The sequence below is a fragment of the Vanessa atalanta genome, chromosome 7 (assembly GCF_905147765.1).
Source record: "Vanessa atalanta chromosome 7, ilVanAtal1.2, whole genome shotgun sequence".
In the NCBI taxonomy this organism is placed as follows: Eukaryota; Metazoa; Arthropoda; class Insecta; order Lepidoptera; family Nymphalidae; genus Vanessa; species Vanessa atalanta.
In genome coordinates this window covers 13,377,024-13,392,399 of record NC_061877.1, presented here as the reverse complement: position 1 = coordinate 13,392,399, position 15,376 = coordinate 13,377,024, and the positions used below count along the sequence as shown (strand labels likewise).

The 15,376-nt window shown below is 40.8% G+C and overlaps 2 protein-coding genes across 2 annotated transcripts; one reads left to right on the top strand and one right to left on the bottom strand.

The window, feature by feature from the left end:
* The first annotated feature begins 27 nt into the window (after positions 1-27).
* LOC125065478 (transmembrane protein 138-like) lies at positions 28-1,725 on the top strand. The gene is made up of 4 exons (XM_047673079.1): positions 28-240; positions 309-381; positions 502-673; positions 743-1,725. The coding sequence occupies exons 1-4, from the start codon at positions 113-115 to the stop codon at positions 847-849; spliced, it is 480 nt and encodes a 159-aa protein (XP_047529035.1). The 5' UTR covers positions 28-112; the 3' UTR covers positions 850-1,725.
* Positions 1,726-1,797: 72 nt separating this feature from the next.
* LOC125065457 (E3 ubiquitin-protein ligase listerin) lies at positions 1,798-14,552 on the bottom strand. The gene is made up of 26 exons (XM_047673038.1): positions 14,348-14,552; positions 13,969-14,169; positions 13,278-13,409; positions 12,817-12,951; positions 12,216-12,328; positions 11,646-11,831; positions 11,432-11,486; positions 11,302-11,400; positions 10,860-10,926; positions 10,581-10,698; positions 9,496-10,333; positions 9,235-9,424; positions 8,855-9,012; positions 8,263-8,387; positions 7,338-7,896; positions 6,701-7,120; positions 6,447-6,616; positions 6,198-6,381; positions 5,836-6,022; positions 5,256-5,477; positions 5,021-5,147; positions 4,084-4,227; positions 3,859-4,010; positions 3,389-3,786; positions 3,141-3,308; positions 1,798-3,065 (listed from the first exon to the last, which is right to left on the bottom strand). Exons 1-26 carry the CDS (start codon positions 14,393-14,395, stop codon positions 3,006-3,008), a joined length of 5,256 nt encoding a protein of 1,751 aa, XP_047528994.1. The 5' UTR covers positions 14,396-14,552; the 3' UTR covers positions 1,798-3,005.
* Between the last annotated feature and the right edge of the window lie 824 nt (positions 14,553-15,376).

The following is a 15,376-nucleotide window of genomic DNA, read 5'->3' as shown; positions in this document are numbered from 1 at the left end:
AATTGCGTAGATGACGTCAATAACGGATGTCAAAAAATAAATTTGTCAATAAACCGAACCGAATTTTTTCAATTTCATAAGTCTAATTTACTTTTGCGATTAGATTTAAAAAATGAAATTATCAACGCCAAGATACACATTTTGTTTAATCAGTCAATTGACGTTTATGTTTTGTGATCTTATATTTAATTGCGTGAGTTTATTTCCAAAGAGTCGAGATGGCTTACTGGTTTTATTTATGTAAGTAAATCATTACTTTTCGAATTAAAATAAAATAATAATATTATTTTAATTATATGATGATTTAGATTTCAGGATTTATTTCTTATACTGTCCATTACTACAATGCTTATGACATTTTTCACAACATATTTATTTCAAGTAAGTGGTCATGATTTTGGTATATGAAATATATTAATTGGTATGTAGAATAATTTCGACTTGAAACTACTTAAATAAGTAATTTTGAATAACATATAATTTTTGGTTGGTGGTTTTAAGGCTGGCTTAGTAGAAGTTCTAATACGCAAGTTTCGCGCAGCAGGCTCCGTTATAATGGCATATGTAGCAGCTAGCATAATTCTACACGCAGTTTGGCTTTTGGAAAAATGGGGTGATCCGGAGTCCGTCTCCACACCCATGCTCATTGTTCTTTTTACTTTACAAAGATGCTGTGAGTATATTTTGGTGGAGGACTTTAATTAAAAAAAAAAGACTAAATTAATTGTTTCACATTTTACAGTGTCACCATGGTATTACTTTTTCTACAAACGAGCAGCACTACGAGTCAGCGACCCACGTTTTTATGAAGATATAGATTGGATAAACCAACAGTTACAATCTCATTAAATGATGCATCTTAGATTAAGCATAATTTAGGTCCAAAAATTTTTAACTGGACAGGTCCAGTTACCTATTATTGAATAATATCTTCCATTAAATTTCTATAGCAAAATATCAAACTAATGTATTTAAATAGTTAACTGGCATTTAAAAAAATCTAGGTAATTTTGTAAGTTATTTTGAATGAAGACATTGTAAACTGACAAAAATCATTACATTAAGTATGGACTGAATAATTGTGACCAAAGAAGAAATATCAAAAAGATTGAACTTGCTTAAAACAAGTCTAGTCTAGTCATTAACTAAATTTAATTTTATCAAATCTCTCTAGTCATGTAAAATAAGTCTGCCTGAGACTTCACCCTAAGAATCATGCAATTCCTTTGAAATATATTGTCTTTAAATACATCTGTATAAAGTGTAATAACATTAATATTAATGTCCAAATTTTTAAGTATATTATATTAAGATACTTAATGCTAATATGTGAAAGGCATTCAAATAAATTTGTATAATTGATTAAGGAATCCCCATGCCATGAAATAAAATAACGGAAAGTATGCATGAAGTCTTACAATATCTCGTGATAAGTTTTTAAGTTAAGTTTTTTTTTTTATAGTTGCTCCTGACTTGCGTTTTCAAGTAATCCTCAATAGTTAAAATAACATCAACTAGATAATAAATGATATGTATAAAAAATAACTATGTTATTAAAATTAAATTTATTTATATAGTAATCAATTAAATTATATAAGTAAAGGTATCAAATACTAAAATAATAAGATTAAATGATAGATAACTATGAATCAATCTGATTTATTTCATAATTTATATTTTAACAACTATGTGTTTAAAAACTTACCTTTAAAATCAACAATATGTACACAACTCATTTATTGTACAATATTTAATTATTATAAAAACATGATCTATTTATATAAAACTGCTTGGTCCTGAAGGCCATTAAAAAAATAAATTATGTGTCAACTTGAATGTGATTTTTTTATTTTAATTCAAAGCTTATTACCATCTTAACAGTAGAAAATAGTAAAAATTGTTATATTTCTAATCAATTACAACCTTTATGAAAGTTATTTTTTTATTAACTTATGAAACAAACAACCAATATTAATGATGTCTTTGCACTAATTGTAAATTAATTGAATCTAAAAAAAGTGAATAATTGCTCACAAGTTTGCTCATTTTTGTCTAATTGGCGCTAGCATGTCTCACTGCCAAAATGGATACGTGGCCTGTTAGGACATAAAAAATTGGCTTGGACATAATATAATATAATGATAAACACTGATAACAGCGACTAAATTGCGCTCTTGTCTGAATCGACAGTCAAGTAAAATCGCTTTGGACAATTTCGAATATTACAAACTTCTCTGGGATATCTTCACTTACATATATGTTTTTACAATTTTTTGATTTTATTATTTAAAAAAAAAATACTTTTAAAACAAATCGTTAAATATATATTACGTATTTTGAAGAAGGCTGAGCTGAATTTAGCCACAAGTGGTCGTGCGATAATAACTAAGGCCAGTTTATGGCGCGTTCGCAATTCGGTAAAAAAAATCAAGATTAAAAATATATATATATTTATAATTTCATTAATAGTGTAAATGCGATGATATGTTCCTTTAATAAAGTGATTATGACCATGTCTACTAAATTTTCGAAATAAAAAAAATTGTTAGACATATGTTATCCTTTAATAATTTTTTGTATAAAAATTTTCCTAAGCGACATAGAATAATAAAAAAATACGGATTTCCTTTATCAATCTTAGGATTGTATACTCCTCTTATTCTTTTACTTGATTGATATTGATTGCATAATGATAACATTAAACAAAACACTCGGAAAACAAATGGCAAATATGTTTATAGACATGTTTTAAACATCACGGTGACAATCTTCCATGGTTTCAAACAGTTTATAGAGGGTCTTACTAAATTATTTTATTTGTTAGTGGTTATGTTATCACAAATACCAAACAAATAGTTTTACAAATACAAAACAAAAATTCGATGATGTATTTGGTTTATAGTTAACTGAAGTTTGAGTGCTTGACGATTTACGCGCATGCGCTCTGCAGCCGCATTGTACTGAGATCGCTTGAGCCGAAGATCCTCGACCTTCGATGGGGCTTATCAAAACTTCGTACGACAGAGAGGACAATTTGACTTGTTGCTCGTGGAGAACCATTTACGCTGCGAAAGGTACGATATTTTAGTACGTTTTATTTGCAACTAGATGTAATACCGATGATGCCGTGCGGGGCGTACCAAACAAGGCGAGTGGAACTTGTTCCGGCACTGGTGGCACGGCACGGTCGGCAACCGGCCCGACGACGGGTGCATGCGGCAGTAGCAGATGTAGCACTGCGGGGAGCTCTGCACGCGAGCCGTCACCGCGCTGATCCACATCTTCAGCGCGTTCAGCAGCGTGCCGTTCTGGAAACACATGGAACCGTAGTCGTCTCCGAGCGGGGAGAGGCATCTCGGCCGCGGTCGGGCGGTACAGTGTCGCGAACCTGGTAGGCGAGGTAGAGCACGATCCACTGCGTGTCGGGCGCGGGCGAGTTCGGCGGCGCCGTGACCTGCGGCGGCACCAGCGGGTGCTCCTCCGCAAACTGCACCGTCAGCTCCAGCGTGCGCTCCTCCAGCTCCAGCTCGCAGCGCACCTCGGCGCGAGACCACTGGATGGTGACCTGCGAGTCGGGCAGCTCGTGCGCGCGGTCCCGCAGCTGCAGCAGCAGGCGGCGGCGCAGCGCGGGCGCCACGGCCGCGCGCACCACGCGGCGCAGCGCGCCCGCCGCGCGCACGCCCAGCGCGCCGCACCAGCCGCGCGCCTCGCCCGCCGCCGCGCCGCCCAGCGTCTCCGCCAGCACCAGGCACGCCAGCGCGCTCACCGTCTCGCCGTCGCAGCGCTCTGCGGGCGCCGGGCTCGTGTACACTCGCTATCGGTTTCGATCGGGTGCGTTCGTATCGAATAGTCGCTCACTGTAAACGTCGAGGGCGGGCAGCTCGCGGAAGCAGCGCAGCCATCGCGCCGGCAGCGCCGGTCGCTCGGTGCCCTCGAGCGCGGCGCGGAGCACGTCGGCGGGCAGCAGCCGGACGCAGCTCGACATCAGCCCCGCCGCGTACGCGCCCTCTCTGTCGGAATATAAGCGTCGAGATTGACTCGAGCCGTGCGCGCGGAGCGTCAGATGCGCGAGAAGACGGTCACCTGAGCAGCTCGATGTAGAACTGCGCGAGGTCCCCGCGCGCGCGAGCACAGTGGCGCAGCAGCGCGACGGCCAGTAGCTGATGACCGAGCGCCACGCTGTGACTGTCGGAGGGCGCCACCATCTCGCAAGTGCCCTCACACACGCTGCACGATACATACGGCGATGAAGAAGAGATATAGCATTGAGTTTTTCGTTAGTGTATTTTCGCGACATAATCGAATTTATCAAAATAATATATTAAACTTATAATACACACAAATACAAGTTTTCTTAATACAGTGTAAACTCTATATACGTCACTCGAGGGACTGTGTGGCTTTGGACGTTGTAGAGAGTCGTTAAATGGTGAGAAGACAAATTTGTATTAAAAATAAAGTCTATTTCAGACTAGTGTTAGTAATTAAATAAAACAATTCTTATTTAAACGCTATTGCGGATAGTCTGTTATTTTCGTCTGACGTTTTTGTTGTATATTTTTACTTAACTAATAATAATGAGGCATCTTGGTGATAAAAAAGCACTTTTTTAATAATTTTGCTGCTCCCAAAGCTTCTTTATACGTGCCAGCAAACACAATTTGTAAATTAAAGAACTGTTTTCTTAGAAGTTCGGTATGTATGATGCCGGCAGTTTGTTACGGGCTAGGATAATAAAGCGACAAAAGAACATACACGTCTGCGCAGTTTTTACTAATTTTGGCAATTAAAAAATAACTTTTTATTATTTAATATGTCGTTACTGAAAGAGGGTGTAACGCTATACAGAGTGTATCATTGTATGGAAGAAAAGCTGAGCCAACCAACGCTTTAAGGAGTTTGTCGTTAAATCGAGTGACGTTACATGGAGTTTACGCTGTAATTCGTGTTTTATATAATAGATTAAATACTGTAGTATTAAAAAAAAAACATAAGTCAGAAATAATGAAACAGTGCTCACTTTATATTCGACAACGCAGCGTCGACGAGGTCCTGGAGGTGAACCAAAGTTTCGTCATAGTAGGTGAGAGTAAACTCTGGCCGGGGACTATCGTCTTCTCGACCGCACCACTCCGCCAGCTTTTCGGCTAACGATAGAAACTTATTTAAAAAAATCGGACGATCGGATCGAACGGCCGGTCATCGACACGGAACGTGCGAAACGTGATGACATCGCCGGCCCCCCGTACACTCACCGTCGTGCAGCACCAGCGGCTCGGCGAGCAGGTCGAGCGCGGCGAAGGCGAGGTACTTGAGCGCGGGGTGCGCCACGCCGCGCAGCGCGGCCAGCGCGGCGGCGCTCGCGGCGCGCAGCGACAGCGCGGCCGGCGCGCGCTCCCACTGCAGGCGCGCGCCGCACGCCGCCAGCGCGCCCAGCGACGACACGCGGCACGACGTCATCGCACTGCCGTCTTGCTCTGTGGCGTTTGCGCTTGGGTCAGATTGCTATTTCGTGCCTTTTTGTAGGATATATGTCCTAAATCCTTGCAGGACAGGACCGATCGTGGTAACCGAGGAACTATTAGAACCGTTTGTAGTTTCGATGTCGTACTATGCGGATGCAGAATAATTTGTCGAGCTATAGAATTATTCGACTGAATCGAAATGTAATGTACAATAATTACTACGAGTACAACTACGAGTAGATGTTGGATAGTGATCGACGCGTAATTGGCCATTTAAATTTGGTTGAATTTTGAATTAAGTATTAAACGTTAAAGACGTTAATAAGTCTAAATAATAATTTAAAACTTAATATTGAACGTGCGGACTCACTAAGCATTATCATTAGTAATTCGAATAGATTTTTATTCAAGTCTGGCGCGAAGATGTCCGCCCACTCCGTGGGCAGCGCCAGCACGTGCGCACTCGGCTGCCGCCGCTCCGCCTCCGCGCGCACCCCGCGCACGAACTCGTGCACGACGCCGAACAGCTCCAGCACCGCCCGCGCCACGATCGCCACCTTCGGCCGAGCCATTTTGTCGAGTCAAACATACGTTATTCTAGATTCGGTCCCCGGTTGCGCAAAGTCACACGAACTTCTTACGATTTTATTGTGTCCCGATTACATCTAGGCAAACTGTTTAGATATATGGGCGACATCGTTCGAAATCCATTCGGAGCCCCGACGCACTCACCTTGCAGCACCACCAGCGATGCGCGCTGAGTCGCAGCGAGGTGACCAGCGAGCACAGCGTGATGGTGGTGAAGTCCCACTGGTGGGCGCCCAGCTCCCAGCCGCGCGCGCGCACGCCCTCGGTCAGGAACCGCACGATGGCCGCGTTGCTGACGATCTGGCTCCACGGCGCCGCGGTCAGGTCCCTGCGGACAGCGACGGCACCGTCAGGCCCGCTCGGCGCGCGGGCGGCGGCCGGCGAGCTACGTACGTCTCGTAGAGCATGATGTGGTTGTGCTGGTAGTAGAGGTCGATGACGACGTCGGCGGGCGCGGCGGGCGCGGCGGGCGGCGCGGCCGCGGCGCACTCGTGCGCGTGCGCGCGCCACACGCTGCGCAGCATCAGCAGCGCGCGCGACTGCTCGCTCGGAGCCGCGTCGGCCTGCCGGAATTCTTGGGTTATTATATATTTCTAACGGCTTGTTCGTAATCGAATATAACAATGTTACATGGCGGGTCACGTTACCTGCAAACTGTGGAAGAATCCACTTCCAGTGATCATTTCCTCCAATTTAGATATATCTAAATTTTCGATAACGTTTTGATATTCGTTACTTTCATTTTCGGGAGTTTTATTTGTAGTTTCAGAATCGTCCTCTTTTTCACTTTTCTCATCGCAAACTTTACTCTCTTCTAGTCTATCGTCGAAGCTTAATTGACTTTCGGGCGTTTCATTTTCACTTTCGCGAATCTCGTGAGCTATTTTATTCATTTTAACGACGAATAATTTCTTAGCATACGACCAGTAGTAACCTTTTGTGATCGCATTCTCGTGTATGTATGACATGACGACATTCTTTGTTTCCGGTGTGATCTCGGATAAAATATCTTCTATTAAGTTCTCCATTCGTTCTTTACTTTCTTTTATTACTTCATAATCAGGCCACTATAAATAATACAAAAATGTATTTTCATAACAAATTATAAACACGATCAAAAATACATCAATGTTTTGATTTTTGTAAATAAAACTAAAATTAAGTGTGAGTAGTAAGAATGTAATATAACTATATATGTAAGCTTTACGTATTGTCATATGTAACTATTAAAATATTTTAAGAAAATCTTAAAAGGTTAATGAGTTGAACTTTTAAATAACTTACGAAAGCATATTTCTCGTAAAGCACGTTGAGAACCACATATTCGTAGAGCACCCGATTCAATTTCGCTTTGAAATACTCCTCTCTCAACAGCACATCGCACCAAGATTCGGTCTCATCATCGTCTTCATCCGACACTGCGTTCTTTGATAGAATAGCTCTCAAAAAGGAAGCGCGAAACAAACTCTCGTTGAGGTACAAGATGAGATCCTTTTTCATAAGCTCCTCGTGTTCCTTATCTGAATCTCTGACGACTCTTTCGATGAATTCATTTTCATTTTCAAAAGGACAATTGATGTTTCCTTCTATACAGTCGCACCTCAAGGCGTACACTTCAATGGGCACTTCGGGTCTCTGTGTTTGCATCTCGAACAGCTCTTTGGTATGGGATACTATTTCGCCGGCATTTTCGGGAGAATTATTTAGTCCAGATAAAAAGAGATATGGACACAAAGACGCGGCGTGTTCGATACCTTTCATATCTAGTTCATCCGTGCTGAAAGATAACGGTTTTGATATCGGTAAAGATACATTTTTAAATAAGTAAAGTTGTAAAAGTTTTTTTTGCGATTTTCAACCGTTACTTTCCATCTTTAATGAACGAAACAATTGCGAAAATATATAATATATCCGCTTTCGGTTTTCAATTACACGATATCGATAACATAATAATAATCGAATCGATGGTGAGCGTTTGTAACATAAACAATAAATTTGTACATATATACAAGGAAGAGAAGTACTACTATTATGAATTATTACAAAAACGTGTATGTGGTGTTTAATATATCAAAAACCTTCCGCCGAGTCGGTAGCGCTGGGAATACGTCTACAGCTACTGGGACTCTGGGAAAACTGGTTTAATGATTGGAACGTCCGGACATTATAGTAGAGTGCCGGTAGGATGGCAGGCAGGTGGGGGTCTCACCGCGAGTGCACGTGGCGGTGCAGCGCGGCGCGCGCGAGCGCGAGCAGGCGGGCGCGCGCGCCGCCCGGCAGCGCCGCCAGCGCGCCGCTCCACGCCCCGCGCGCCGCCGCGCCGGCCTCGCCCGCCTGCACAGGACACTCCGAGTCACACCCCCGCCGCTGCCGGCTCGCTGAGCGGTTGCGTGCTCATAACTCATCTCGGGAACTTTACGCTACATGTATTATATAATTATCTTCCGTCGAAAAGCGACCGGAGTACATTGCCCGCCTTTCGGCACTCCTAATGAGGGTACTTTTTAACCGGCAGCGGGACAGACTATCAGTGTTTACTACACCAAAAACGAATTGATAATGTGCACCATCTTTTAATAAGAATATACTTTTGTTAAAATTATTAACTTGGGACTATACTACCGTCGAAAGTGATACATCGATATTTTTCGATTAAAACATGAATCAGTATAATCGCAGGCAGGTGTGACACGACGTCTCATTCCTCGTCGCCGGCACATCGACAGCGTAAACAAATGTTTACGCTTTCTTTCAGTACACATAGATAAAATAAGTGCAAGCGCGAGGTGCGGCGGACTCACGGGGCGCTCGAGCGAGAGGCGGAACAGCGCGTCGAGCAGCGGCAGCGCGAGCGCGCAGGGCGCCAGCGCGGCGGCCGCCCGCGCCGCGCGCGCGCTCGCCGGCGCCGCGCTCAGCGCGCGCACCACGCGCGCCACGCCGCGCTCGCTCAGCGCCGCCTCTGCGCGCGGACACACGACATTACATCTCACGTCTATCTGCTTACTCGGCAATGCGACTGCGATGTGAAGCTATATTATTTTATACGTCGACGTCGCCGTGCTTTGTCTATTTCCATTCTTTGATTACCTGACGCATACTAATTTCTGCGTACGTAATTAAGTTCTTTTATAAATTGTTTTTTTTTTCTATATTATTTATCGGTTAAATCGAAGCCACCTACCCCCCGTATCGTCGGGACTGAGACACTTTAGAAGCATGTCGTCCGCATCGCTGTCTTCCTCTCGCTTGCACAGTGCGACCACGCTGGCCTCTACGACGTCGCCGCGAAGCCATCTCTTTCCCGCAGCCGACGAGCAGTGCGGGTGCGACAGAGTCCTCGATATACACCATTCCACCACAAATGGAGGAAACTGCGAAACGGACGTCAACTTTAGACGTGTCATTTTTCATGAATGTTCATTAGTAACGTCGCCGATCGTACCTGTTGAAAAGACTTGAACATTCCATCTTGTTCTTCTTCGGATAAATATTTAAGAATAATGAATATGAGATCTACGAGCGCTTTACATCTCATAGTGTCGCCGGCTAACCAATTCCTCAACACGGAATCGTACAATCCATAAACTGAATTTTGATTGAAGTGTCTCGCTAGCGCCAGGAATAAATTCTTACTTTCAAACTTTATCATTAGCGTGATCAAAGACGTGAAGACAGCTTGAGAGACTTGTTTCTCGTGCGCGAAGGCGAAGTATTTGCAGCACGTGCTCTCCACCACGTCGTTTAAGTTGTGGTTGAACCTTTCTACTAGAGTGACGTCGCACTGCTCCGTTACAGCTGGAGGCGGATCTTTGGCGTCCGGCATCTTTTGATCTGCAAACTGAATGTGATGTTGCTTTTTGCCTTCTTGTAGAAAAGCTGTCTTCAAAGTTTGCAATAGAAGTATATGTGATTCGATCATTTGCACAATATCATCTCTTTCGACCGTTAATTTGTCTATCTGCGCAGTTATCGTTGAGCCAATGTTCAACCAGAAATTCCTTATGAGTTGGTCGTATTTTTCACTGTTTTCTTGTTTGGTCTGTTTGAGCCAATACTTGACCAACGATGCCATAGTTGTTGACGAATGTTTTATCAAATGATTTTTCACTTGCATATCTGTATATTCGAATATTTTTTCAAGCCAAGTTCGATGTACGAAAGTGACTACTTCTATGACGTATTCGTGTTGCTGAATTGACAAATATCTAAGACATTCTTCTAGAATATTTATCCATGTCTGTCTTTCACTTTTCGAACTTATTAGTATTTTGTTGTTAAATCTAAAAATATGGAACATGAAAGTAAAATTATACAGGGAGTAATCGCTTATTCTAATGTTTTATTTAAATACAACTTTAAGTTAATAAAAAACCGGTTGGGTTCCAGCCAGACTGTCCCACCTACAGCCCTACAACCATTTTTAATCGAAATACATTGACAAGTTATAGTTAAATTTAAAAAATATATATATTAATAAGTTAAGTATTCATATAATTATTATACATGCTATGCAATTACTATACAAACCCAGTGAAAATTGCGCTGAAGAATGCTATATAGAAGTCCTTGGTGATCAAATCAGCCGGTAACTTAGCTAACAACGGCAGCAACATATTAGACAAAAGCCGAGCGTCTCCCCATCCGCCTGTATAATATCAGTAATTTAACAAAATTGAACAACAATTACACAAAAAGAAAGAAAAGCGTATTTTGAAAAAGATAAAATCGAAATAAAAGTATCTAAAAAAATCCGTCCGGTCCGAACTCTGATCGAATTATTTACATTCCAATGGAATCCATCATTACCGTTTTCGATAACTTCCAGAAGTCGTTTCATGAGTAGATCTTTTTTATCCAGCCACGTGTGCCATTCCTAAAAATTTTAATAAGAGTTATCAAAAACATTTTTATGGCTGATAATTATCAGGCATTTCACAGCAATCATTCGGTTTTCTATGTTACAACCAGTGCCCACCTCTGCCCACAGAGATTGGCTCTCTGAAAGATTCCTACCATTCCTTACATCGCCAATGCTCTATCTACATTAGAATCATGTCAAGTCAAGATGGTATGTCCCTTGTGCCCGTCGTTATACTGAGTCACTCACCCTTCAAAACATAGTACAACAATAAAAAATATAACCTACCAAGTCGGGCTCACACGAAGCCCGACCAGCGATTTGTTACCGAATAAAATGAACAAAACAAAACGAGCCGGCGACTACTGCGGGCCGGGGCCGTCCACCGACCTCCCGGCGGTGCATGACGTGCAGCAGCGCGGCCCAGCGCTGCGCGGCCACGGCGCCGCCCTCGGCGCGCGCCAGCAGCGCCCGCGCCGCGCGCGCGCCCACGCCCGCCGCCAGCCGCGCGCCGCCGCGCCCAACCGCGCGCCCCGCCGCGCCGTACCACGCCGCCCTGTCGCCGAGACCTCGGCCTTGAGAGCGCGTCGGACACGTCTTTGCGAGAGCCGTGAGATCGGATTCGAAACGGATCTAGCTCTAGATCCGAAGCGATCGATCCGATGGCACGGGAAATTCGAGAGTTCGTTTGCCAAGCTAGCGGCTTGACGTCCTCTCCGAGCCGGTGGACTCACCTGATATTTTGCGACTGATGCGCGGCCAGCTTCCAAAAAGTATTCGCTTGCAGTAGCGGCCCTATCGCGTCCCACAGCCAGTCATTATGAACTTCCGGGAGTTCGGTTAAAAATAAATCCAGCGCTCTCAAGCTGCTGCATAGAACGCGCACGATTTGAATTTCACGTTCCTCGGGGTTGTCGAGTCTGTAATAAAATATTTTACTTGAATATAAATGATCAAACTTTTATTGATTGGTCCTATTATATTAATTATTTTATTAAAATACTGCTTATATAACATTTTTTAGTTAGTTTGAATATAATCATCCTGTCCAATTCAATGTCAATGCATAAAATGAATTGTAAACACAAATTAAGCGTATGAGAATCTGTATTGCTTATTCGGGTCAAGCTCGCTATCTTCGATAAATTCAGATCCCTATCACGCTATGCAGTACATAAAACGTGCCAACACTTTTACAACCAATAGACGACTATACGAACCATCCATACCATACCATCCAACCATACTATAAGAACGATCGAAAAGTCAGCATTTTTGTTCAACTTTAAGTATTTTGTACTAACTTTTTACTGAGCATAGCTTCTGCATTGCCCGTGAGGTTGTCAATGAGTAATGTCATGATTTCAGATTTACAGAACGAGATTGCTTCTCCTAATTTGTTCTCAGGAAAAGTCATCTGAAATATAAAAAAATATTGTTACACTTTATATCACACATTTTACCTTATATAATATTAATGAGGGGGGCGATTCAATGAATAATAATATTAAGTCAATGGGCTGCCCTTTCAAAAAATCTAGGGAAGTTGGTAGTGTTTAAATATATGCTCGAACTTTCTCCAGACGTGAGGGAAGAGTGTGGGAGTGGTGTGAGAGAAGAGAACATATGATCAAACACACACTTAGACTAAAGTTTGGCATCTCATAAGTAATATTCATTGTAATTTTTTCTCTTATAAATGTATTATCCTATGAAATTTAATTTCTCGCTATTCTGTCCTCATTGATGTCCTTTGTGTTGTGTTGGATGAAATCCTCTAAATTTACTTGCACATACTATGTAGGGGTATGCACTTGGACCTATATAATCTGTGCTCGGTAGCACCATCCAGATTTAACATAATTAATATATGTTTTATATATTTCATAACATTAGGAGTAGAACCTTGAGCTGCGCGTGCGCCTGCGCGCTGACGGGCGCGTGGTCGTCGTGTCGCGCGAGCAGCCAGGCCGGCAGCAGGCGCCGCAGCTGGGGCGCCGCGCGCCGCCCGCTCGCCGCCACCAGCGCGCCGTGGCACAGCTGCGCCCGGGCAATTATTATATTAATTATTAAATTGTCTTATCATTATGAGGTTCTCTGATAAATAGTTTATTATTCTGTATATATATGTATATTGTATAATTATTTGTGATATTTTATTCTATTTGATAATTTTTGTTTCATAGTAATTACACGAAAGAAGGTCAAGGTTTTTGGCTGTAAAATATATACACTACTTAAAAGTTTGTGTTTAGAGCACTTTGAATTTTATATAACTACATTAAAGTATGTTTGATCACTAGTCAGAAAATAATGGAGTGATCAAAGAGTGAAAGATCAATCAAAATGCTATTTTCAATTTATACCTGAGCCGCTTCCCGCACTCTCCTATCACTGTCAATGATCAAAGTTTGGTAGAAGTGAGCCCAGCTCGGTAAAGCTGCTACCACTTCATCGACATTGCTATTCTTTACCAGTTCAGTTAGTTCCTGTAGAGCCTGGAATATAAAATTTGAATAATGTGTCAATTGAAGAAATTAATTTGCACTAATTTCACAATAATTTAAACAACTGACAGAATGGGCAAGAAACATACCAACCCTCCTATCACCAGTGGAGGCAATAAGGTGAGGTTTTATACTATTTATGAAGCTATTTGCCTTAAATTTTAATTTATTTTTATAGGTAATTATATGTTTAATAAAATAATACATTTATTTCAGTCATCAACAGTTAGGATTATTTATATAGTTTGTCCATCATGTGATGACATGACATGAATCACAATCACTTGGATTATGATTAATTATCCATTCATTTGGGGTTCCTTGCAGTACATTTTTTTAATTTGAACTAATTTCACAATTATATAGACAAAATGCAGTAGCATTAAGGCAACCTGTTCCAGAATTTCATTTTGTTGTGCAATAAAGTATACAATGTTCTGTTTCTGTTATCTTTTAATAGATTAAGATAAAAATAAAGATTTTAAGATACAAATGTTATAATTAATAGTGACAGTTAAAATTAACTAAATTGTTGACTGGTGTGTGTTACCTTTGTTTTAGTAATTGGATCCTTTTTATTAAGCTTCTTGAAACATACTGAGTATTCAGGGCTGAGGCCTAGGTCAATATTGGATACACCTAAAGTTGAGAAAAGCACCGGTAGAGGCTTGCCTTGGCCTAAGACTCCAAATGATGGGTCCACTTTAATAGTATTACTTAATAGTTCTGCGCTCCGACCGCTGCTTGAAGGCTGAAAGTAGAGGACGAGGAAAATAAATATACTTTAATTATATAGGTTACTTTTAAAGAAATGTAAGAAATGTACTAGTAAAAAAAATGATATAAACGATATGATTAAAGAAACGACTATTTTATGGTCGTGTATAATAGTTGTGTGAAGCAAAGTTAATATTGCTGCATGTACTCACTCGAACATTGTTCTTAGTTCGTTGGCTCTGCTTCGTTTTACCGCCCATTATAGTTACATATGAAAATAAATATATGGACTGATTTACAAAAAAAGTGCATGTACTTCGGTCGATATGATAATTTTTAAAGTGATTTTGTCCGAAAATTGCTGGTTTCAACAAATGATGTTGACATAATTGTGACAATTTGCCAATTGAGATGCTGATTGCTGACTATTAGACAGATGACGGTTGACACTTGACATTCACAGTGCCAATATTACAAACTGTGTTACCAGACGGTAAGCAATAATTATCACCGATAAAATCTAACGCTACGTATAATATTATGATTTAAGAAGTATATGGGTAGATACACGTATTAGTGTGTTTATATTTACGAGGATTTAATATGAATTCAATTTCTTTATTAATATGAAAGCATTTAAAGCTTGTTTAATGTTTATTATCTGTCAAAATTAAATCAAACATTTTATTAGGATAAAATCGTTGGTTTAATTTTAATTTTTAACCGGTGGAGTGGGTACAATTTTTAAATCCTTGATATTGAAAAAATAAATTTGTAATTTTATACTTGTAATAAGATATGATAAGTATCATTACATTTTTTAATTTTATTTATTAACAAAATAAATGGAATTAGTTTAACAATAATTACTTAATTTAACATCATAATTTAAAAAAGAAAACAGAAACCTGTTCAATTTAGTCTATTTGCAACACTTTACATATCCTTTTTCACATACTTCTTTCTTACTGAAATATCGTTTGACCAATGAATATCTATATATTTTCGCGCCAATTTGAAGAATTTTCTTAAAAGTGCGTCGGCGCCAATTTGTATATAATATTTGAATATTTGCTAATTCATAAAAAGGGACTTCCGAATTACTTCCTTGTTTAAACTTAATAGTTGTGTTATGTTAACTGCAAAATTATTCAGGACTCTTTCTCTTACATGAAATTTCTTCAGAAATTATTTCACAGTAGTATAACGGTATGTAATGTGAAACTGAATTATTTTATTTA